This window comes from Neomonachus schauinslandi, chromosome 1 (assembly GCF_002201575.2).
Source record: "Neomonachus schauinslandi chromosome 1, ASM220157v2, whole genome shotgun sequence".
NCBI classification, from domain to species: Eukaryota; Metazoa; Chordata; class Mammalia; order Carnivora; family Phocidae; genus Neomonachus; species Neomonachus schauinslandi.
Window position 1 is genome coordinate 142441420 of NC_058403.1, and position 24347 is coordinate 142465766.

At 42.5% G+C, this 24347-nt stretch overlaps 1 protein-coding gene across 2 annotated transcripts in view; it reads left to right on the forward strand.

The window, feature by feature from the left end:
- The window catches only part of TGFBR2 (transforming growth factor beta receptor 2), a 94712-nt gene that overhangs the window by 12524 nt on the left and 57841 nt on the right, over window positions 1-24347 (forward strand). Inside the window, exons 2-5 of one of the 2 annotated variants that reach the window (XM_044920614.1) lie at window positions 2324-2363; window positions 4988-5011; window positions 9360-9373; window positions 23485-23653. In XM_044920614.1, the coding sequence (XP_044776549.1) occupies window positions 2324-2363; window positions 4988-5011; window positions 9360-9373; window positions 23485-23653 (247 nt within the window). The remainder of the gene's footprint in view (window positions 1-2323; window positions 2364-4987; window positions 5012-9359; window positions 9374-23484; window positions 23654-24347) is intronic. The other variant, XM_021678929.2, reaches the window with a different exon arrangement.

Here is a 24347-nt window from a genome sequence, read left to right on the forward strand (position 1 = left end):
ATATATATATATATATATATATATATATATATATATATATATATATAAATTTATGTGTGTATATTTTTTTCTAGACTGTTTACCTTCTCACCACCAAGTGCGTCATTGGGGTTTGTCATTTATAATAAAGCCACCCAGAGGGAACCATGGGCTTGTGGGAAATTTTGAATGATCTGAGGCATGTAAGTTGCTCTTTGCAGGGGAGGTTCCCTCTGCCTTCAGTCTTTAGCTTCTGTGAATTTGGGGGAGCTGCAGTCTGTGGGTGTTAAGGCCTGTTGCTTTTCCATCTGTCACAGACTGCCTTTGATTCATTTATCCTCTTGTGTGTGACTCTTTTGTAGGGGACCCAACGTGTTACAACTGTAGGCGCCAGAAAAAGTCATAAAGTAAATCGTATTATCTGACTCGGAACAATTTTTTGCCATTCCTGCCTTTCATTTTTTATCAATTGTAGGGTATCTCCTGTCATTGGGATACTTGGAGAAGGGGCAGTTGAACAAAGGGGTTTTGGTGCAGTGGAGAGCATCTGAAGACACCCTTCTACCTGCCTGAAGGAAGACATCCCCTATTGCAAAGATGACTCCTGGTTTTAACAACAGCTTCCAGACATGGCTCCCGCCTCTCTTCCAGCCGGATTGTCACCCAGGAGGAGCCCCTCCTCCAGGGAAATTGGGGAGCTACCCTTGACTTCATAACATTACTTAGGCATGGACTAACAGTGCCCTACCTGCTCTATCTAGGGGAAAAAGGACATGAAATAAGAATTTTATGTCTTAATATTCTGTGGCACTTACGGGAAATGGTTGACATAGAATACTTTTAATTTGATGTACTGTTGGTTAGCTTTCAAAACTGCTGAAAGTATTTCTCTTTCAAGATTTTGATGATGCTGTTGGTGAGGATGTTTGTGGCCATTACATAATCACTATGCAGCACCGTGCAAAGCATTTCGTCAAACTCAAGAGTGTCTCCTGTTACCAGTTTATTAATGAAATACTTACGGTATCTTCAGGGCCAAGGAAGGAACCTAGTTTCTTAATAGCTCCATTTTTGCTTCTTGAATAACTGTTGGAACTACAGTTACCTCTGCTCCAAGCTTATTGGCATTGTTACTCCTCAAGGTATAACTCCTTAAAAGCAATTGACTAAATGTCAGATGTCTGTGTTACTCATGTTCTGCCAGTCAGACAGTTTTGTTCTTCTCTATTTTTATTCAGACATTCATCTTTAAGCTCTGGGAAAGGAATCTTAACCTTGACCTCTGATACAATGTACTGTTTTTATTACGATCCGTACTTTAATAAAATTTATGTTAAAACAAGTCATGGTGAGCATTTTATAAATTGTCAAATCACTATGTTGTACACCTGAAGCTAATACAATATCGTATGCCAAGTGTACTTCAATTAATAATGATAATAATAATAATAATAATAATAAGAGAGAGTCTTTAGAGGGAGCCCTTGAAAATCTTGGGAAAATCTGATTGATCCAGTGTCACTTCTTCCCATGTTACACGAAGTGATCACGGAGCCCACCTGGCGTTTGTGCTCTCTGAATGGAAGTGCCTTGAAGTTAAGAGCAAATGAACGGGTTGGAGGTGGTAGTTGATGATCCTGCTGGTTGAAAGCAGTCACTTGTGTGCCCTTCCTCAGCAGTGACCAGGGCTGCAGTGGAAGGTCCTGATTTTCGTGAACATTTCTGCCCACAGCCCTCTCTGGCACGTATCTCTTGGGAGCATATAAGATGTCCTTTGTTGTTAAAGTGGCTGTTAAGTGAATACGAAAAGCACAACAAACATCGTAAAAATCGTCATTTGCCAGCTTGTCCAGGCATATATAAAAAAAAAAAACACCTAGCATCAGTGGGGTGCCCGGGTGGCTCAGTCGTTAAGCATCTGCCTTCGGCTCAGGTCATGCTCCCAGGGTCCTGGGATCGAGCCCCGCATCGGGCTCCCTGCTCGGCGGGAAGCCTCCTTCTCCCTCTCCCACTCCCCCTGCTTGTGTTCCCTCTCTCGCTGTCTCTCTCTGTCAGATAAATAAATAAAATCTTAAAAAAAAAAAAAACTAGTGTCAGGAAAACAGAAAAGAGCAGGGATTTGAATGACTTTATTCTTTTTGAGGCTTACAAGGGAAAGAGCACCAGTGGGAAAAAAGTCTAGTATGATAACTTCGAAGAAAACATGTTGACCATGTCTGGCTACGATAATTTTTTAATAACCCCTTATGTTAATAGAGTGCTTTATGTAAAACTCTTTCACCTGGGTGTCATATTTAATTCTGCAAACAACCCTCTGAATGGGTATAATTACCCTGTTTTACAGATACTACGGAAATGGAAGCCCAGAAAGATGAAACCATCTGAGGCATTGTAAAGCATCACAAATTTGTGTTTCTGTCATTTTACCGTTTTTTGGTCTTTGTGCTCCCTTGCTGCTTAATTTTCCAAGTAAATGTAAGACAAACACTATGGTCCCATCGTGTTTTTATATTTCTGTAGCTAACTTGTAGTAGAGGGGATGGTAGGGTTCATGTCAAGAAGCCCTGTTCTTTGCCTCAAAAATCGGAAACCATATTTAGGAAGGGAGAATTCCCTCCTTCAAGACACACTTCTCTGAGGGCTTTGTCGCCCGGTCTTACTAGAGTTCAAGCTATGTAATGAGTCATTTTTCTTTATCTCCTTTTCTTGTGGGGCAGTTTTTCTTTTAAACACTACGCAGTCGGCCTTCTTGAGGGTTATGTCACTTCTGCCAATAGATACAGGTGGCCATTTATAAAAGACTGTGGCAGTTGCCACAGTCCTGTCGTTTTACTCTTTGCCAGAGCTTCAAGGTCCTTCACATGATCAGGGAGATGGATGTCTTTACACAGGAAGGGTGTGTCTTCACCATATAGGCCTAGATGTCAAGTGTTGTCTTTGGCTTTCTTTCCCAGAACTTTTCAAAGATGAATGTTTGAATACAGATACAGAGAAGAACAAGATTGTTTTGACTGGCAGAACACAAGAAACACAGACATCTAGTATTTATTTAAATTACTTTTATATAAAAGAACTTGGATCTTGAGGAGTAGCAAAGCCTACTCACTTGACTGTCATTTTCAAAGGCTGTGGTAAAGAATCACCTTGATTAGCAGAAACTGCGTTCTGTTTGCCAGCTACACAAAGCTAACTGATAACTCCTGCTTGCCTGCAATTTGCTCTATAAATGTCATTTCCCCCACAACATAAAAAGAGAAGTTGAATCATGATGTTGTTTACTCCACTTTGGTTAAGGAAACACGTTAAATAAGCTCCCACATTATATAGTATGGACTTCTTTCTCTTCTTTTCCACCATTATTCATCAGGATGATTTTTCCAGTGGACTCGGAACTAGGGATTATTCTGATCCTTCCGCCTCTGTGAAAATTTCCTAGAAGAGATCAGCGTCTTTAAGGAATGACTGGGTTCATGAGTTTATGTGAGAAGTGGAGAGATCTTCAAATTAGAATAGGTTGCAGTGTTACCTTTTTATGTACTTCTTGTTTAAAAAGGATGCCATAGTAAATCTTCTAGAAGACTACCTTTTATATAATCCTTTAAAAAATGGTAATTTGTACATACTGTTTCCTGTTAAGGCATATGTAATTATACTTAGAAAAATACTCAAATTTTGAACATTTCAGAGATGGTCCCTCTTCAGATCTGGTACATAGGTGGTGCTCAATATATGTCTGTTAAATGGAATAAGATAGAAAAAAAAATCTGAGACTAGGAAGAGAAATTAAATTGTAGGACTATATTGACTTAAAAGTTATTTTTTTGTGTTATATCTATTTAGCTTCGTGTTTTTCTGAAGGAAAAGCTTCTCCACAACTGTTAAATCTGATCTAAGGAACTATTTATCTTATTAATTTCATTGGTAGTTTATCTAAAGGGAGATACACTTTCTTACGTCGGACTTTTTTGAAGTCATTATTCATTTTTGCCATGTGGGATCAAAGTCCTTTAAAAATTCATCTTTCTCAGGAAACCTGCTCCTCAGGTCTTCAGACAGATCCTCCTTCAAACTCATTGTGCCCTTGGCGATTGGCAAAGGATTTCCATCCTTTAAAAAGATAGGAATTTGTAAAACTCTTACTAAAAAATTAATCTAAAAATGACCTTCCAGGGAGAATTTGTAGAATAGCAACCTAATGCATTGGCACCAATTATGTTGATGATCTCTGCCTCATCCCAAAACGTTATCAGAGTTTGAGTCACATAAGAAAATCACCTGGAGAGCACCAGGGTGGCTCAGTCAGTTAAGCGTCTGCCTTCCCTCAGGTCATGATCCCAGGGTCCTGGGATGGAGTCCCACATCGGGTTCCTTCCTCAGTGGGAGTCTTCTTCTCCCTCTCCCTCTGCCCTTCCCCATGCTTATGCTCTCTCTCTTTCTCTCAAATAAATAAAGAAAATCTTGAAAGAAAGAAAGAAGAATCACTTGGGTTGGGCTTGACCCTACCTGTACACATTGATAAAAATGTTCTGTTATAATGCAGTTTGAGACTTTCCTAGCAGCCAGGCCAAGCTGGGGAACATGGTTTGTAGGACTGCCCCCTTGTTCCTGTTTAGTTCTTTGCTCCATACAGAATAAATCTTTTCCTGGACTGTATTTATTTTTTTTCCCTACTCTGGCTGCACATAAGAATCATCTGGGGAGCTTTTAAAATAATCCAGTGCCTGAGCCAAACCCCCAGAGTTCTGATTCATTCACCCTGGTGTAAGGCCCTGGCATCAATATTGTTTGAAAAGATCCCCAGACGATTCCGTTGTGGAACCCAGGTTGAGAAACGCTGATTGCTGCGCATGGAGGATTTGAACAGAGAAGTCAGGGTATTCACTTAATGTCCTACAGCAAAACAGTACCATTGATTAGGGTCAAAACGTCCCATCCTCTGACTCTAAGTCCAGTATAACAAATAAGAGTAAGACTTTGTTACAGAGTTATGGGAGAATCAAAATCCCTTTCCTTCTGGAAACTCACCAGCACAGTGGGGGTAAATACTCATCTAAAGCCTGTCTCACACAGTACAGGAGCTTGAAAATCAAGGCCAGAGGATCTGGAGCACTGTAGGGTGGGTTGCAGGTGGGTAACTTTCCAAAGGAGCCAACAGTTGACCTGGCTCAGAAAGGCTGGGCACCCCTCCATGGTACCATTCATTGTCCACTCATCAGCAGTTGTGTTTCTGCACTTGCTTCAGGGAAACTGAGGCACAGTGGGGAGAAGCCTGCTTGGGATGCACGCCCACCAGCCACACAGAGGAGGTGTCCAGCTCTCTTAAGCCACAGCCGATGTGGGCAGTCAGCACACTCTCCGTCTTGGGCCTCTCCTTATGGAAGGTGGCAGACACCCAGTGTCCTTGGGAAGCCATTCTCTGGGTCCCTCTCCAGTCCCAGTGACCCCCTACAGCTGCTGGCAGAGGCACTGAACTCTTTCTGAGGCCTGGACAGACCACCCTGGGGATGGGAGATCTTGTGGGCAGGTGGAAATACTGGGGGTGAGGAAGGCAGAAGGAGTTAACATACCATAGAGTTTCTGGTAAGGGGTTGTTTGGCAGAAGGATAATCAGACTATGGGGGCCTTAAATACCAGGCCATGTTGTGTGGGCTTAATTCTCTGAGTCACTGGCATATTATAAGTAGGGACATGGCGTAATAGAGCCATCACAAGGCCGGGAGTTTGTGATGTGAAGACTGTGAACGCCTTTCTTCTTTGCCCCCAATGCCTGCCCTCTGCAGGGGCATCCATCACATCCTGCCTATGCACCTGGTCTGCACCTGGGCCCTTCTTGCTTCTCATCCCACGTGAGGGTTAGCGGTCCACCAGCAGCACCTCATGATATTTAAAACAACAGTTCCTTCATTATACCTCAAAAGATATATGGGGAAGTGTCCCAGAACGTCTAATATTTCCACATTCTCTTTAGGTTCTGTGCAGATCTCACTCCATACAAAGTCATCTGCTGACTCCTCTGGAGTGAGGTGTGAACAAAACCAAACAAGGGCACAAATTCATTAATTCCAAAGGGGTGCTTTCTTTTTCCGGGCCTCACTCCTAGACGTTTTCCTGACATGTTCACACCCCAAGTATCTCCAACATATACTTCATACTTTTAGAAATCTGAAGAATTTAGAGTTTCAGTTGGGTAGAGCCTCAATGGAATACTTTTATTATATCTAATGCCGTTTTAGTGGGCTTGAGACTAGGGAGGTTGGGCTGATTGGACAACATATATAAACCATTGCAAAGAATTTACTAGAGTGGAGAACGATGCCAATAGCCCAGAAATCCTTAAAATCCTCCTCTTCAAGTCCTCTGAAGGAACACAATCAGGTAATTTCTTAGCATCTATAGTCATAGTGGGACCGATTACATTATTTATATCTTTCCATCCATGTACTTGGGAATTATAGGCTGTTTCTGTCTGGACACATGATATTCTAATGTTTATGAAAATACTCTTTAGTAGTACACTTTAATTATAATACTTTGTTCTGGGAAGATCCAGCCAGCCCTCTTTTATGATCTGTGTTTTTAGTTTTAATCTTAAAAGGGCTGTAAAAATAGTATTGTTTTGCAAGAAAAAAAAAATATGATTAAAGTCGATGCCCGTGGAGCAGTAGGGATTATAAACCATTTAAACTTCTCCTGGAAATACTGGATAAAAAGAGAAGTTACACAGGCAGGTAGAAGTCTCCAAGGAGAAAACTTGCCCTGGAGGAATGCTTTTAATTAGATTTGGCTTCCCTCAGAAGAGTCTAGTGAAGTGGCTTTCCCTGAGGGCTTTGGGATTTTCCCCTGTGAATAAATTCTATCCCCCATCGGTCATCTCTCTACTGTGTTCTTCTAGAAACTCACCCTTACTTGACATGCCGTGACTTAAACTCTCCAGAAAACCTTGGAAAAGAAGCCAGTATTTTTTTCTGAAATGTTAATTTCCTTGCTTTAGGCTTATGTAGGCTTTGACTGGAAACTTAATCTGTGTGCCTCGGCTCTGCATTATGTTTCAGCCATTGAAATGGGGCTTAATAAGAATTACTTGATAACCTAAGAGTCAGATGAGCCTCACTTTTTTTATTTTTTTAAACAGTCTTTTATCTTAGGCGCAGGGATTTGCGTTTTGAGAGGTTGTGCCAGCTGACTTGAGCCCCCACAAGTTTCAGCTTGTTGCTTGTTGGTCCATTTTTCTCACTTCTGGAACCTTCTGTTGCTGCCACTCATGGTTTATGGGTTTACTGGGGAACTCTAGTCCTAGTCCCTACTTGTCTTCTGTCCCTACCTCAGCAATAAATAGAACAGATAGCCAATCATTTCCTACATTAACGCATCCCTTAAGAAGTCAGGATGAAACATTAATTACAAAGGCCATCCAAGCCAGCAGGCAAGTCTCTTCCCCGTGGTACTTCTTTTCTGCTCTGCCCTATTTCTCCTTCTGTGTCCCTTGTAGCTTCTGATGTCAGAGCTCCCTGGAAGCTGAGGAGCCCAGGTCTTTCAGGATTTCCTCAGATCAGTGTTGTCCAATAGAACATTCTACTGTGATGAAAATGTTCTAAATCTCTTCTGGTGACACATAGCTGCTAAGCACTTGAAAATGGTAGTGCTACTTGAAACGGAATATGTGATTTTATTTTACTTTAGTTATTTATGTTTATGAATTTAGTTATTTAAATTTAAATGTAGAAATCCTTGTGTATTCCTGGCTACCATATTACACATATTACATATTACACATATTACACAGTGCAGCACCAGACCCTTGGCTTCAGAACAATGACAGTGTGCCTTGACAGAAGCATCTTCTCTTGAGTGCCTTGTGGTCTTCTTCTTCTTCTTTTTTTTAAGATTTTATTTATTTGAGAGAGAGTGAGAGTATGAACAAGGAGGGGGCAGAGGGAGGGGAAGAAGCAGATTCCCCACTGAGCAGAGAGCCCGTGATGCAGGACTCAATTCCAGAAACCTGGGATCATGACCTGAACCGAAGGCAGATACTTAACTGACTGAGCCACCTAAGTGCCCCTCCCCATGGTCTTCTACTTTCATGAACCAGTTCTTCCCAGGAAAGAAACTCTCTTCACTTCTGAACTGACTTCTTTATACTTCTAATTTTGATTAATGGAAACTTGAGCTTTTTATTTTTTTTTTTTTATATGCACATACTTTTTTTTCTTTCCACACTTGGGTTCAATATTTTTTTTTTTTTTTTTTCTATTGTCTTATTTCCTCTGTGAGCATATCTTTATTCCTTGTCCAACAACTGCAAATATGCATTTTTTTTTTTCAAATAAGAGGAATTTGTCAGAAAGGTAGAAATTTTCTCTAGGAACCTAAGGAAGGGATATGAAACTTGACGTCGCAGGACAGAGGGAAATGGAAAACTGGAAACAAGTGTTCATTGTGTACCAACTACCACGTGTCAGGCAATGTTGAAGATTTTAGGGTACAGCAGTGAGCTAAACAAAATCCATTATACTCAAGCTAGCAAATAGGATTCTACTAATATGTGCAGGGTGAGGGGCAGAGACTAGAAAGGGTTGTCATATTTCCCTCTGAAGAAGGCATCTATCTGGGGTAAGAATGTTCTAGTTGGAGGAATAGCAAGTCCAGATGTCCTAAAACTAGAGTGTGCTTGTTACCTCTTCACACCCTCTCAGCATCCCCATGGTCTCTCATCTTTACATTTTTTTTTTTACATTTGTAGATACACATTTTTACATTGGACTCCTCAAGATATGGAGCCAGTCCGCAATCCCATTGGTGTTGGTAGAAAGGTTAGATTAAGATGGATGAGAGGGGCACCTGGGTGGCTCAGTCATTAAGCGTCTGCCTTCGGCTCAGGTCATGATCCCAGGGTCCTGGGATCGAGCCCCACATCGGGCTTCTTGCTCAGCGGGAAGCCTGCTTCTCCCTCTCCCACTCCCCCTGCTTGTGTTCTCTCTCTCGCTGTCTCTCTGTCAAAAAATAAATAAAATCTTAAAAAAAAAAAAAAAAGATGGATGAGAGACTGTGCAGTGTACTCCAAATGTGCTTTCTCGGTCACCTCTAGGGCCATGCAGCATTTTAACACGTCTTAGCTCTCATTCTAGCACTAGGCAGTTTCCAACACTAGGGAGGTTGAATGAATCAGATTATTTGATTGGGGGGCAAATCCAAGGGGCAGAAGTTTGCTGCCCATGAGAGTTTGTACAAGAAGTCTTCTGAAGAACTAGAAGGTATTGTCATTTGACCTCCCAATGACAGTTCAAAACATTTCGAAGTTTGAGTTACTTATTCCACGCTTAGCCCTAGTAATGAATGTTATTTTCGTATGGAAATATGGCTCTTCACACTGATAGAAGGAGCCCCCTGTATTCCAGTACTCAGTGGCAAGAACAAGGCAGCTCAAGAGCTGTGGGCGTGGCTCTCATTTTCTGTATTGAAATGACTACTGGAGTCTTTCTTGACTCCTCCACAGCCTGTTGACAATGAAAGCAACATCCTCATGTAAATTTTCTCTTCTCACCAACTTCAGGGGGATTGTTATGGCGGGCGTGGAGGGCGGTTGACTTTTTACTCAGTGGCGGAGAGCATCACACAAATCGCGGCTCCTTTACCTTATGAGACCCCTTTCTGCTGTTTACTGCAAATAACATTAAGGTCATGACAGCGATGAGTAATGCCCAGGAAAGGCATAAAGCTGCTTTACACTTTCTCATCCAACTGCACTGTGAGAAAACAAGCAAAGTTGCCCAGGTTAAGGGCAGATTCTCAGATTTCATTTCAAATTTCCTACCCTTTGTTGTCCCTTCTTGAAGGCTTCACAATGCTTAAAACGTGTTTCTTTTTTATTTCACTTCCTCTGCTTGAAAAACACGAAGCGGAGGTTTCAAAGTATTTGGTGTTATCTTAGAAACCAAAATGAATCTGAATGTGCCTTTTAGTTTTCTTATGCCAACTAGGCCAGGGTAGTTTGGCTGCTTGCTAGTCTCCCCAAATTCTTTTAGAAGTGGATCGCAGTTTTAATATAATGCTAAAACTATACCAGGGGTGGTTTTTACTTTCATGTCTTTAAAATTGTATTTCTTTGCCTTAATTTTTACTTTTGGGAAAATCAGCCTTAAATAGATGGCAGAGTAGAAGGAGCTTGATTTGGAATTTTGGGCTTTTAATTTAACATTTATTGAGCCCCTGTTTTGTGACAGACCCTGGGCCGAGGCTATTCACCTTGGAACAAGACAGATGATGGTCCCTGACCTCATGAAGCTTACAGCCTGCTGTCGGCCCACCTCAGCATGTTACTTTAAACACTTCCCTCTTCTGTAAAATGGAAGCAATAACGCTAATCTTCCATAGCCATTTGTCAGACGTAATCAAGGTATAGATCAAGTAATAGGATGTTTTTATACAATCATACATGTTATTATTACTTATCATTCAAGCTAAGCCCAAAAATGGATTCAGAATAAACAGAGATGTTTCTAATGCTGGAGGTTGTTTTTTTAAACTGCTAGAGTGAATGTCTGTGCTCTAAACCAGAATTTCCTCCACATCCCCCATAAAATTAGAGGAAATGCCTATAAGGGCTGAATGGAAAGTGATCCTTTGTCATCTGACATAATTTTCCTTCCTTCCAACCTCGGGATGCACGAATGTTTTTTCTTACAACATGGATCAGCTGCCCTGATCAGGTTTAAGCCCAAGTGTTAACAGGGGATGTGGACCTCCCAAAGTTGCAAAGAGTGGGTTTCTCAACGAGCAGAGAAAACAAAACTTAAATCACACTGCTTGATAGTCCTGAAGCCATTTTTCTTATAAGCTGAAACATAGCATCTCATTGTATTTAACCAGAGCTGCCAGGTCAAAGCTGGGGCATGTTTGAATGATTCAGCTCTCTTGACTTTTGGGGGTTGAATTGTGAGTATTTTCCAAAATGAAAGGGACTTGAAGATCGTCATATTCAGCCACCTATTTGACTGGTCAAAGGATGCGCACAGAGAGTGATTGAGTAGCTTCCCAGAGAACTCAAAGCCAGCTCACAGTTTGTCCAGAGCCTTCTCTGCTGCAGGCTGCTTCTACTCCCAGCGTGAATTCTCCTCCAGTGGGAATTGTATAGCAGTATCACATAATTAATTTTTACATGAGTAAATGGCTTCACGAAGAAGAGATTAAGGAATATTGATTTCCATATATCTGAATGGCACAGAACACTTCTTAACTAGATACTTAAAAATCTAGTCCAATTGTTGCTTATATTCTTCTCCGATTTTCTCATCAACTGTGAATCAAATTGTACTGGTTTTATTTCCATGAGAAAGAAGGCCAAACATAACTTCATTTCAACATTTTAGAATTCCGTAATCTTCAGGCGCCTCGGTGCCTTCCCATCTCTGCATGTCACACTCACTACTTTTATTAGCATTTTGCCAAATAACACACAAAGAGCCTCAAAGCCAAGGCGGATCAGCTGTCCCTGGTGAACGCTGTGCAATTGTCAGCAGAGGATTCGAAAATCGAACTCGATCCTCAAGTTACTACCTACTTGCCAGACCTAAGCTGGTTATGAACAATATTTTAAAACTAGATGATTTGGCTCTAGAAGGGTGTTTAAAGATCCTGAGCACTCTTGGGAGCTTGATTATAACAGTGGTTGATTCCGTTATATCTCTTTGAAAGCTTTGGACCATGGCGGTAACAAAAAGTTACTATATTTCAGTTTGTCTATTCACTCAAATTTTCTGAAATCTTTTGTAGAAGTCATCAAACTGCTGCATTCTGTTGATGAGTAGGAATAGATTTACCAAACTCTTAATTATCTTGTCATGCTTTTCGTGTAATTTTCTTTTGTGAGACAGTGTTGCATGCCGTGTTACTTTTCTAACCAGAGTGCTTGTGTGGCACTTTTTATCGTCCAGATGATTTTCACATGTAGTTCCAGCATGCTTTCTCTTCATCCTGACCCTAGAAAGTACCATTTCATAGATCAAGAAATGGGGGTTCTAAGAAGTCAGGTGGCTTGCCTTGGGTCCTACTGCTCTGATTAATGGCAGAACCGGAACTCTGAAGTCTTTGACTCTAAAACCGTTGGACTTCACCAAGCTGCCTGCATTATATATGTCTCCCAAAATAAGTGAAGTAATTACAAAGAACCAAAGCTTTTTCTAAGAAATGTACTGCTCCCTTGCCCCTACCTGCCCCCTCCCCAACTTCTTCTGGCCATACTCAGTGTCTTTGCTTTCTGCTGGAGGGAGCATAAAGTTCTGCTCGGGAACCTTTACAATGGGGATGGCTATCACACCACCAGTATCAGGAGCACTGAGGGTTTGCTTGTGACCCGTGGCTTTCTTTCTCATTAGCTGTCTCTCATTGACCTTGGATAGTTATTTCACCTCTTTGACCCTTAATATCCCCATCCATAAAATGGTGATGACAAAACCACGTGGTGCTTATGATGAGCAAATGAAATAATCATCACAACACTTGGTATTGGACTAGGCATTTGGTCTGCATTCAATAAATGGTGTAGAAATAACTATTATTATTATTATTACTATCTCATGCAAATCCAATTTCTTTTTTTTTTAATTTATTTATTAGAGTGAGAGAGAGAGCGCAAGAGGGGGTAGGGTTAGAGGGAGAAGCAGACTCCCCGCCGAGCAGGGAGCCCCATGTGGGACTCAATCCCGGAACTCTGGGATCATGACCCGAGCCGAAGGCAGTCGCCCAACCAACTGAGCCACCCAGGCGCCCGCAAATCTGATTTCTAAAGTAGAAAATTTTCCTTCTCCTTGAACTGAAATGAGTGAGTGTCCACATTAGTGAATCAAATACATATTGGAAAACATCCATATTAGAGAGTTATACATGAATTTTTGCATTCCAGTTAAACCTCCAATACCAAGCGTCTGACTCTTTGTTTCGGCTCAGGTCATGATCTCAGGGTCCTGGGATCGAGTCCCACATCGGGCTCCCTGCTCAGTGGGGAGTCTGCTTCTCCCTCTTCCTTTGTGTTCTCGCCCCCACCTCTCTCTCTGAAATAAATACAAAATAACATCTTTAAAAAAATAAGTAAACCTCCAATACTGGAAGAAAGAATTGAGTGGACATGTTAATAAATCATTTATGGTGAAAATTCAGATGGCCACAGGGGCCAGACGGGGCTAGGTAGGAGACACGAGGGAGTACCAGGGAGTGGAAACATAGGAGTCCTCGTGCCACCTCAAGGGCCCACCGCCCCTTACCAGCTGACTGAGGACTGTCATCAGGGGACCATGTAGTCTCATTGCTGCCACATCTTTTTAGTTTCTTAATTGGAGTTGGAAATATGGCTTTTCATATGAAATATCCTCATTTTAAAACTTGGGTCACATTTTCAAAAGAAAGAGTTTAGGCCAAACAGAGCACATCAGGGGGCTGTACGTGGCTCATGCAGTCCTGTCTCCCAGCCTGGTCTACTCCCAGGTTACTTTGTGGTCAGAAACCAAGCATCTGGGACCTCACCCCTTAAAGAAGTATTTCACCTGAGTGCTATGGTATTTCCCACCCTTTTCCAGAGTGGGAATAGGGGAATCATCTGCTTTGACCAGTATTTTCACATACTTAATACAATTGTAATTGAAAAACCTCTCAGGCACCAGGCATGCACATTTTGAGGAGAAGGGGAGAAAGCCTCTAGAGAAATTTCTAAATGAAAAGCCCAATCTCACAGGAAACTGATATGCAGGCCAAATTCCTTGCTTCGTTGAAGCAAATGGCTCATCTCGAGTGCCTATTTTTCTGATTCTCTAATAGTTTTTACCTTTAAAAAAAAAAAATCCCTTCCCAGATTTTCTATTAGTTTTGGAATTTGGCATTAGTGCCTCAGCCCTTGAAGTGCCTGAGCACTTCAAGATAAAGTATTGTTTAAATCTTAAATGAACAACTTCATTAAGAAGCACATCTTTATGAAGAGCCTTTCCATTTCCAAGGTTCTTTAGATAAAAATCATTTTTTTTAAGATGTTATTTATTTATTTGACAGAGAGATATAGCGAGAGCAGGAACACAAGCAGGGGGAGTGGAAGAGGGAGAAGCAGGCTTCCTGCTGAGCAGGGAGCCCGATGCGGGGCTCGATCCCAGGACCCTGGGATCATGACCTGAGCCGAAGGCAGTCGCTTAACCGACTGAGCCACCCAGGCGCCCTGCCTTTTTTTTAAAAAAAATTTTATTTATTTATTTGACAGAGAGAGATAGTGCGAGAGGGAACACAAGCAGGGGGAGTGGGAGAGGGAGAAGCAGGCTCCTGGCCGAGCAGGGAGCCCGATGTGGGGCTCTATCCCAAGACCCTGGGACCATGACCTGAGCCGAAGGCAGACGCTTAACGACTGAGCCACCCAGGCGCCCTAAAAATCATTTTTGTACATTTTTTTTTTTTTGGTTCCCTGCAAGAACGTAAGCATCTTGAGGAAAAAGGATTATGTCTTATACTGTCCACTCTTGCCCTCACGGTTTAATATGAGGCCGCTCACAGAGCAGATACGTAGTGCATGTTGGTTTACGTCGGCTGATTTTTCTGGTAACAAATTATTTGAGCTGAATTGGAATGCGATAGCACTCCATAAATCGTGTGCTCATTATCTTGCCTCTATCAGGCTATTTACCAGTGCTGTTTTGACTGTCACCAAGGAGTTAGTTAATCATATTTACTTGCAGTAATCTCTGGGTCCCTTTGCTTGTTGCCACAGTATATACCATTCAAGTCGTATCAACTCAGGGAGAATTGTTTTCTCAGTTACTATTACTTTACATAAAGTACCAACTTTCAAGCATTTCCCAGCAAAAGAACAGTTAATATTTTGACAGTATGTGAAATAGGGCCAAATTGTACCCCTTCACTTGGTATAGTATCTCATTTGCATTGATGTGGCTTAATTTTTTCAACCAGTTTCCTCTTTTCCTCAGCCCCAGCCCCTGCATACGCCTGGTGTCGGCTCATCTCAAAGTCTCGACAGTTAGGATTTGCCAGATAAACACGCTGTGAAAATCAGCTTTCTCAATGATAAACTAAAATTGCCAAGTGTGGACCGTGGTATTTGTTGCCAACTACTCACCCCTGCCCAGCTCTCTGAGGGCTGTTTTTCTACTAGATCTATTAAAGATGAAAGAGGATGATTGCGAGAGTTGAAAGTTTTTCAGCTCTTTGAATATGGCAAAAATGCTGGTATTCTGAAATACTGCCTTTGGCAATAAGATAGATATTTCCATCTGCAAGAGTCATTTTAAATGTTTGGGTTTTGTCACCTGATATGTGACCTGATTCTGGGACATATATCCAAAAAAAAAAAAAAAGAAAGAAAGAAAGAAAGCAAATTCGGCAAGTGTTGGGAGAACTCAAGCTGCACTTCATCCTCAACGATCCAAGAAATTCAGGGCTAAGCAAGAAAACAGAGTGTGCACATTGGGAGCTATTTGGAGCTCTAGGGGCTGGGGAGTGTTCAATTGAGAAGTTTGCAATCGAAACCCCAGCTCAGTTATTTTATGTTTGTCCCTAGAAAATGCCAATTACTTTTCCATTCAGCTACAGCTTGTTTTATTCTATATATGGCTTTTAAAAATTTCCTTGTACATCAAATCTTAAAAATCCTCTTTTAAAGACACAGTCAAGTTTTCAATTTAAAGTACCCTATTGGATGAATCCCTTTGAAACATGCTTTAATCCCTTAATTTACTTGTTTGGTGAATACAAATTTCTATGTTTGTTTATGCAGTTTCCTTAAAGCAATCCATAGTGAACAATTCAACTCATTTTAGCCAGAAAGGCTAAAAAATCAAAAACAAGAACACAAGAAAACAAACCTTCAAAGCTAAATTCCTCAGTTGAACAAGTCAAAGAGGGAGGAAACACACACGCGCACACACACACACACGCACACACACACCCCTCCTCTCTGATTCATTGTTACCTATGCTTCAGTGAAGTTTTATTAGGATAGTTGACAACTGTCCAGATTCATTAGTTTATTTGCCAGCCCCTGACATTTAAGTTTTTAAACCAGGCCTTGAGTTTATTCAGTTCATTTCTTGAGTAGAATATTTCTATTATGAGAGTAGGCGGACAAAGTCTGAGATTCCATTCTTGGCCCTTGTCGCTTCTGCCGGGACTTTTTCTCTGCCTTCTCAACTCTCCTTGCCTTTTGTAAATCTCATTTGGGTCAAGCCAGGCGTACGAACAGCATACACACCAGAGCATGCATGTGCCCCTCAGCCTTCCCATATGCAAAATGCAGGATGCATATTTGTTGAATGATTCTCTGTCTTCAGAGATCTCGTCTCCACGTTGTCTGCATCCCTCATTCTGCTCAGCCTCTCCTGATCTGAGCAATGTTCTCAGCTCAGAGTACCTTTTTGTCTTTCCCCTGCCTCTCAAAACCAGCCATTCTTCAAGGACAGACTCCTCCTTGAAACTGGATATGCCTATAGCAGCTCTCTTTCCTTTCCTGACCTCATGCTTGCATTTAAAGGCAAGTAGGTAACGTTTGATAATTCTGCTTCTCCAACTAGAATGTAAGCCACAAGAGGGCGGGGACCAAGCTGAGGTGTGTTCTAAATCTCTTACTGTGTGGAGAATATCACAGACACTTGACAAGTCCTTAACTGTTGACCATGTGGTAGGCAATTTCGGTGTGGAATGACTGGAATGATTTTTCTGCCATTTCAAAGAGATTTTAGAGTATTGATTAGGTCATCCTTGGGAGGTTTTTTAAAAAGTATTATTATTACAGAGGGGCGCCTGGGTGATTCAGTCGTTAAACGTCTGCCTTCGGCTCAGGTCCTGATCCCAGGGTCCCGGGATCGAGCCCCGCATCGGGCTCCCTGCTCAGCGGGAAGCCTGCTTCTCACTCTCCCACTCCCCCTGCTTGTGTTCCCTCTCTCACTGTGTCTCTCTCTGTCAAATAAATAAATAAATTCTTTTTTAAAAAAACAGTATTATTATTACAGAACATTTGCATGAAAATATTCTGAAAAAAAAAGAAAGAATTGATGTATTCAGGCCACTTGTCTCTATTTCTCTCCTCCCCATACCCTGGTCCCCAAGTTAACTATGTGATGGTTTCATACTGATCCTGGTGCCGCAGAGACCATGTGGAACCATCACCTGAAGGAAAGCCCACCTCCCCTGCTCTCAAGATGTTTGTAATTCCTTAGAGAATGAGGATTCAAGCACTTTTAAAACTAAAAAAGAAGGTATTGCATTGTGTTAGACTCTCCAGGTATGCCGTGGAGAAGAAAAATATTCCTGAAATATCTTTGACTTCATCACGAGGTGTTTTTTGTTTGTTTATAGTAATTGGCCGAAGTATTTTATTCACTTGGAAGTGTCTTTCTTTCCTGGGGGATCATGAAGGGATGGACTCCTCTGAGGCTGCTTGACTTGCAGCTTTGTTCTGGAGGGGAGGACGTGTGTGACGGGCCCATACACTTGTCCCACCTGGTCTCGGGGGCCGTGGGTGTTTGTTGCCAGCATCACAGACCATGGCGGCTGCCTGCCAGATGGTTGCCTCAGTGTCTGACTCTGAAATGCCAACTGCAATTAAAAACCTTCTTTCAGAGAACAAGTCTTTCAATTCTGGGTCCATATGGTGATCAGAGCCTCTGGGCCTGTGATCGTTTAAGAGGCCAGACTCAAGAGAAAAGCAGATGGAAAGAACTGTAAGATGAGACATGCTTGTAAAAAAGGTGAGGAATAGTATTTAATTTTGCTGGATCCAGCATGAGTGGAGAAAGGGAAAATAATGACCAGTCAAAAACTGGGTTCACCCTCACTTTCCTGCTCAACATGTGAACCAGCCTCATGGGCATAACCTGGGACCGGTCTCAGCTCCTACCTGTAATGCTCACTTTAATGAGGACTTGGCCAGGTTTCGGGTCCCCGTTCTTCCATCAAACATTAACCTGGGCGTTGCTGTGAAGGTCCTTTGCAAATGTGATTAACAACTGCAATCAGTTGACTTTAGGTAAAGGAGTTTACCCCTGGTAATGTGACTGGGTCTCTTCCAATCAGTTGGAAGGCCTTGGGAGCAGAAAAGGTTTTCCGGAGAAGAAATTTCAGTCTCAACACTGCCGCATTCATTCCTGCCTGAGTTTGCAGCCTGCTGGCCTGCCCTATAAATTTCAGACTTGCCAGCCCCCCTATTGCATGAGCCAATACACAACCCCACACCTGTGGGTTAAACGTATTCCCAAAAGCTTTGTGTCCCTCTTAACATCTGAGAAGCACGGCTGAGAAGCATACTGAGTCCTGTTTGCCAGTTGCCATGGATTATTCTTTGAGTTGCTGCACGTAGTTGTATTGGTTTTCCTGGTCCTGCTCTGAAACATATAGCACTAAGCAGGACAGCCACAGGTGTTTGTAGAATAAATGAATTCTTAGGTGCCCCCCCAAAACACACCCCTAAACAAGAGTAGATAGATGCATGAATTCAAAGGTATGTGAATGCCTTCCTGGCAAAGTGTTTAAGATTATTTGTAGAGTCTTGAGATTTTTACCTACCAGTTCAGTTAATAGTTGACACTGTTCCAAAGATACGGACTAAGAATTTATATCCAAAATTCCCTACATTTATCTGGAGTAAACCCAAGCCTTATTAGGCTGCTCATCACTGAACTTCAAAGCCAACAGTACTTTTCCAGAAATAGACACAGCTAAGGATTGACTTAATTCATGTTCTCAAACCCTGGAACTTGTGTCTTCAGGCAATGAGTTTGGGGAAAATGTGCCCTAAAATGAGGAAGGCAGCGTGACCTAGACTGAAGGGCTTGATATTACTCATGGGTTTGTTTGAAGAGAAGTGAAATATGATGTGCCATGTGATCCCATCATATGCTGAAAGAAGCTGCCCATGCTTACTTCCTTTAGTGAATGACTTTCTAGGTGAGAGACACTCTTATTGAAACCTCTTTCTGGGGGACATTCTGAATAGCTAATTTGCCTGTTATGGGTAGAAAATTCCCGGAGGATTGTCAGCTGCGCACAGAGGTCCTAGAGACACTAAAATACACTACCTTAATATGAAAACATGTTAATTAAAGACGCAGGAGAATAATTTCACCTGAATTGGAAGTGATTTTGAAGTTGGTTAGGGTTTATTCTGGGGTTAATTAGATGGCTTTTGTTGTGCCGTTTAGGGTAATAACTTTGTCCCTGGCTGTTCACATATATCCATTTATTCTTCATGACTTAGGCTTCATGAACATTATTAAACATAAAGTGTTTGATACCCGTGGTCACAATGGTAACTTCTTTTCCCGATGACTGGAATGCACAGATGTAATCCGAGCCTACAGTGAATAGCCATCACCACCCTTCCTGCCCCCAGGAGCCCTGCACCCCATTCTGATTAGCGGTGAACTACTTAGGGTGTTTTCCATGACCCTGGAGGACACTGGGCTAGTCCTTGGATTCTTCAGTAGGGGTTTACAGGTCTTCAGGGAGTCTGTAAGTCAGCCTTCTGCAATGATGAGCACAACTTTGTACGTATGTCTCTCGGCCCCTTCTCCCCATCATGACTCCATAGCGTTTTTATCCAAATTAGGTGACCTCCAACAAAGCTTGAGGGCAGCTTTGCCCTTTACACTTCACCCTATCCCACCAACAGACATATTCACAAGGGAGAATGCTGGCTTAAAGAGGAGGCTGACCGTTATTGACTGGCTGGAGTTGTCAAGGTGGGGGGCCTCCTGAGGCCAATTAGTTAGGGAGTGGCTGGCTAGGGAAGGGAGGGAGGGGGATTATAGTGAATATGCCCTAGGTAAAGGCTTTCAAATTTTGCAAAAAAAAAGGAAGAAGAAGCTGATCAAGCTAAAAAGTCTGTTCACCTTCGCAATGGTTGCTTTTACGATAATAAAGAGAAAAAAGAGGCCTCCTTACTGGGTACTTATGACGTGATATGTGGTAACATACTCACTTTAACTGGCACACAGTAGGTGCTTAGGTGTGTGTGCATTCCCATTGTAAGCCGTCCCCTCCCCCATGGGCCTGAGCCTCCAGGTGTGGAGGCCTTTTTCCCAGAGGTCATTGCAAAGGTCTGCTCTTTCTGGGCCTTGCTGTAGGCAGCAGGCCTCATACACCTGCACGTTTGCAGGGGCCTCGTTCGCAGACTGTGGTCTGAGTGACACCCCAGAGCTGGGCAGCTTGGTGGCCCTTCTCTATTGTTTTTTGTGTTTTTTTCTTTTTCGATGGCCCTCTTTTGTGTCTTCACTGTTGATTGTGTTTTGTAGGCATTAGATCTAAACCACTTATACTTGTCAACACGTCTGTGGCCGCCCCTGTGGCTTCCAACAGCGGACTCACTGTTGGCACGTCTCTCCTTTCACTCCTGACTCCTCTAGCTTTTCTCACTCTTCTTAGCTTGTGTCAGAAAAGCACTGGCCAGCCCAGCAAAGGACTCCTTTCCATCTGAGGTGTAAAAGGGTGCATCACATAGCGTTCGGGCCCTGGTTTTTACAAGGAATCTCCTTCCAGATTTATTGAAGGGCTGGTCCTTCATTGTCACAGGAGGTGTGTGTGTGTGTGTGTGTGTGTGTGTGTGTGTGTGTGTGTGGTGGGGGTGGGGTGCTTTTTTGTTTTCTGCTAGTCAGGTTGTTTTCAACTCATTCCGGGTCAGGGTTCTCTGCCTTGGATGCACATTAGAATATCTGGGCAGCTTCGAAAAACCTCCATGCTCAAGCCACCTTCCAGAATAATTAAATCAGCGTATACGGAAGTGGGACCCAGGCCTCATTATTTTTTTAAACGTCCCTAGGTGATTGATTCTAACATGCCCTCAAAGTTGGTAACTACTAATACAGGCTAAAATCCTAAAATGTGAGAAGGTTGAATTCCATTTCATGGAGGCTTGATTTTATATTTAAAAACAACAAAGCTTCCTAATCTGCAAATACATGTTTGTTTGTGTGAAACATACTCTATATAAAAAAAATTCACATAAACAAAACATGACCCAGATTTTTGTTGTTTTACCCTGTCTTATAGGGAAATCTAAAGGGTTAAATTAGTTCCTTCACAAATAGATCCAACTCTAACCTATTGTAGAAAAAATATATGTATTCATTGTCGTGTTAGTCCCAAATTGAACACAAAGTTCAGAAAGCATTTTGGCTTGTATTTTTAGCTTAGCATAAAGCTCTTGGTCTGGGAGACAAATTTCAAAATAGTTTGTTGCCTAAAAATACACTTCCTGAAATGAACTTGAGGCCTGAGAGGGATGAATGGTTTTTTTTTTTTTTCTTCTATATTTAATGTTACCACAAGAAAGCAAATCTGAAATTTATATATGTTTGTATTTTTAGAGACCCAGGAAACAGGTGCTATGCCTAAGCGACAAGGAGGGTTTTGTGGCAAAGTGTGGATGACAGAAATCAAAAATTCACGGGACAGGGAGAGACCATGGGAGGGCGTTGAAGCTGTTTGTCTGGCTGTAGGCAGGAGCATACTTGACACAGGGAGGAGATGAGGAGGCTCTCCTTAGGCCTTTCCAAGGGAGAGCCCTGGGAGAAGCACACCTCCCAGCTGCCTAATAGCCAGTGGCTGGTCCAGTGCTATAGGTGGTCTAGGCATGTAATCTTTCTTAGTCTAGCCTGAAAGTGTCTCTAAGTTCATGTTTGTTGACCAAATGCCTCATAACCTTGTCTTACTTCACTTGACTCTCTAAACTCAACCCTTTATTTATTTATTTTTTAAGATTTTATTTATTTGTGAGAGAGAGAGAGAGAGACTGAGCACGAGGAGGGGGAACGGCAGGCAGAGGGAGAAGTAGGCTCCCCGCTGAGCAGGGAGCCCGATATGGGGCTCCATCCTAGGACCCTGGGATCATGACGTGAGCCGAAGGCAGACGCTTAACGGCTGAGCCACCCAGGCATCCCTAAACTCAACCCTTTAATTTCCACTTTTTCCAATAGAAATGGATCTCTTGGAGGAAGAAGATGGGGCAGGCACTGTTACACTTTTTTTAATGGTCTCTCAACATGTAGCATGTGTTTTGCTAAGAATGGTCTGCCTTATAATATGCTATAGATGACTGTGAATGAATATTGGATTTATAATTGCCACCCTCCCCATCTGAGTGAAGAAGTTCTATATCGTTTCCCACTTGGTATAAAGAGCCAAACGTGAACTTATATTCAGTCTTTGTGTATTCACTATTCACTCATTCATTCAACAAATACTTTTGGATACCTTCTGCGGAGCAGGTCCTCTTCTTGACACTGGAGACCCAGTATGGAAACAAGGCAGACAAAAGCTCAAGGAGCTTGCATTCTGGTGGATAGATTATAAACAAGTAAGTGAGTGAGATAGTTGTGCAGGAGATAAAACAGAATCCTATGCCAGTTACTTGTGGGCTGCTTTAGGATGAAGAGGTGACATTAATTGGCGACCAGAAAGGGGACAAAGGGAATTGCAAGTGAAAGGCTCTGAGGAGGAAGGAACTTGGCTTCTTCCAGGGAGGCCCATGTGTCCTAAAAGGTAATGAGTAAGGAGTAAATATGGGTTGGTGGTGGGGGATGAAGTCAGAGAGGCAGCGGAGAGCAGACTCTCAAGGTGGAACTCAGCTTTTCCACACCTGCAGGACTCCAGTGCTCTGAGCCTCGCCAATGTTTGGGATTCTGTCTCAGAGACAGTCAGTGTTGGTTAATCACCAGATTTCCCTCAAAGCAATTAGAACCAGTCTCTTTCTTTCTTTTTTTTTTTTTTTAAGATTTTATTTATTTATTTGAGAGAGAGAACACAGAGGGGAGGGAGAAGCAGACTCTCTGCTGAGCAGAGAGCCCGATGCGGGACTTGATCCCAGGACCCCGGGATCATGACTTGAACCGAAGGCAGACGCTTAACTGACTGAGCCACCTAGGCGCCCCTAGAACCAGTCTCTTGCAAAGAAGGCCCTTAGAGCTCTTCCTGTGCAGGTCAGGAGAACGAGGGCAGTGTCCTGCCTCACCTACAGTGTCTCCTCTGAGTTGGCCAATACCCTTTCGTGCACCGCACAGCTCTGCTCCATTGTGACCTGTCTCTGCCCATCTGGGTGGTGACTCTTGTTAGGATCCCGTATCCTCTGTGCTTCTCTCTATTTTGGGTTACCCTGCCGTCATCTGTTTCCTTGTCTATCTGCTCAACTAAAGGATAATTTCCTTAAGGTAGCATTCTCTGTGCTCCTAGCACCCAGACTATGCAGTGGACCAATCAGATCTATGTTTCTTGATTGAACGATTGTTTGGAGTTAGAGTGCCTTACGGTAATCAAGGACAAAAGCATGAAGTTACTCAAACCTCCTCCCCCCCACCCCAACCATACCCCCCTGCAGTGGTTTTCATTACAAATTGCCTACGTGAAGGAAATTCTAATCTGATGTGAAGGCATTATTTTGGTTCATTTGAAATTGCATAACATCATCAGGAATTCATTGGCAGGCTGCCTAGCAGTGAGATACTCATTTAATGTGTCTTTCTTTCCTCTCCCTAGTTAATAATAACATGATGGTCACTGACAACAATGGTGTCATCAAATTTCCGCAATTGTGTAAATTTTGCGATGTGAGATCTTCCACCTGTGACAACCAGAAATCCTGCATGAGCAACTGCAGCATTACATCCATCTGTGAGAAGCCACATGAAGTCTGTCTGGCTGTCTGGTAAGGTGGCCTTTGAAAATCTCCGTTTTCCCCCCCTTTTGTAAGTGATGCACACCGAGGTACATGGAGTCAGGGCTCTCCACACACATCCCTTTCTTTCAGGCCATCTCTCTTTCAAATGATTACATGTAATTTCCAGGGAGATTCTGTCCTTCCTCAGATACATACACACCCATGTGTATCTATATTTATGTGTGTGTGACAGGATATAAGATGACTGTAAATATTTACAATAAATCCGGGGCCCCTTCCTTGTATGAAGGAGAGACATTTGCCACTTGTCATTTTAATTGACACCTGCTTGGGACCCCAGAGGGACACCAGGAGCTTTGTTCTTCTGAGGCAATCTCCGTCTTGTTCTGTGGAAGGAGAGGAGATGAAAGGTGGGCTGTTGGAAGAGGAAAGCTTTTGTCAAAAAAAAAAAAAAAAAAAAAGGAAGCTTTTTGGAGAACCAGAAGAACAACCCATTCTTTACTCAGAAGTCCTGGCCAGGTCACTCACAGCACCACGGGCTACATGCAACATCTTCTTGGATCAACACTGCGTATTTCTCTTAGATCACATTCCCTCCATATTCTCTCTCTCCCCCTCCTTCCCTCCATATTCCCTCCATATTCTCTCTCTCCCCCTCCCTCCCTCCATATTCCCTCCATATTCTCTCTCTCCCCCTCCCTCCCTCCATATTCCCTCCATA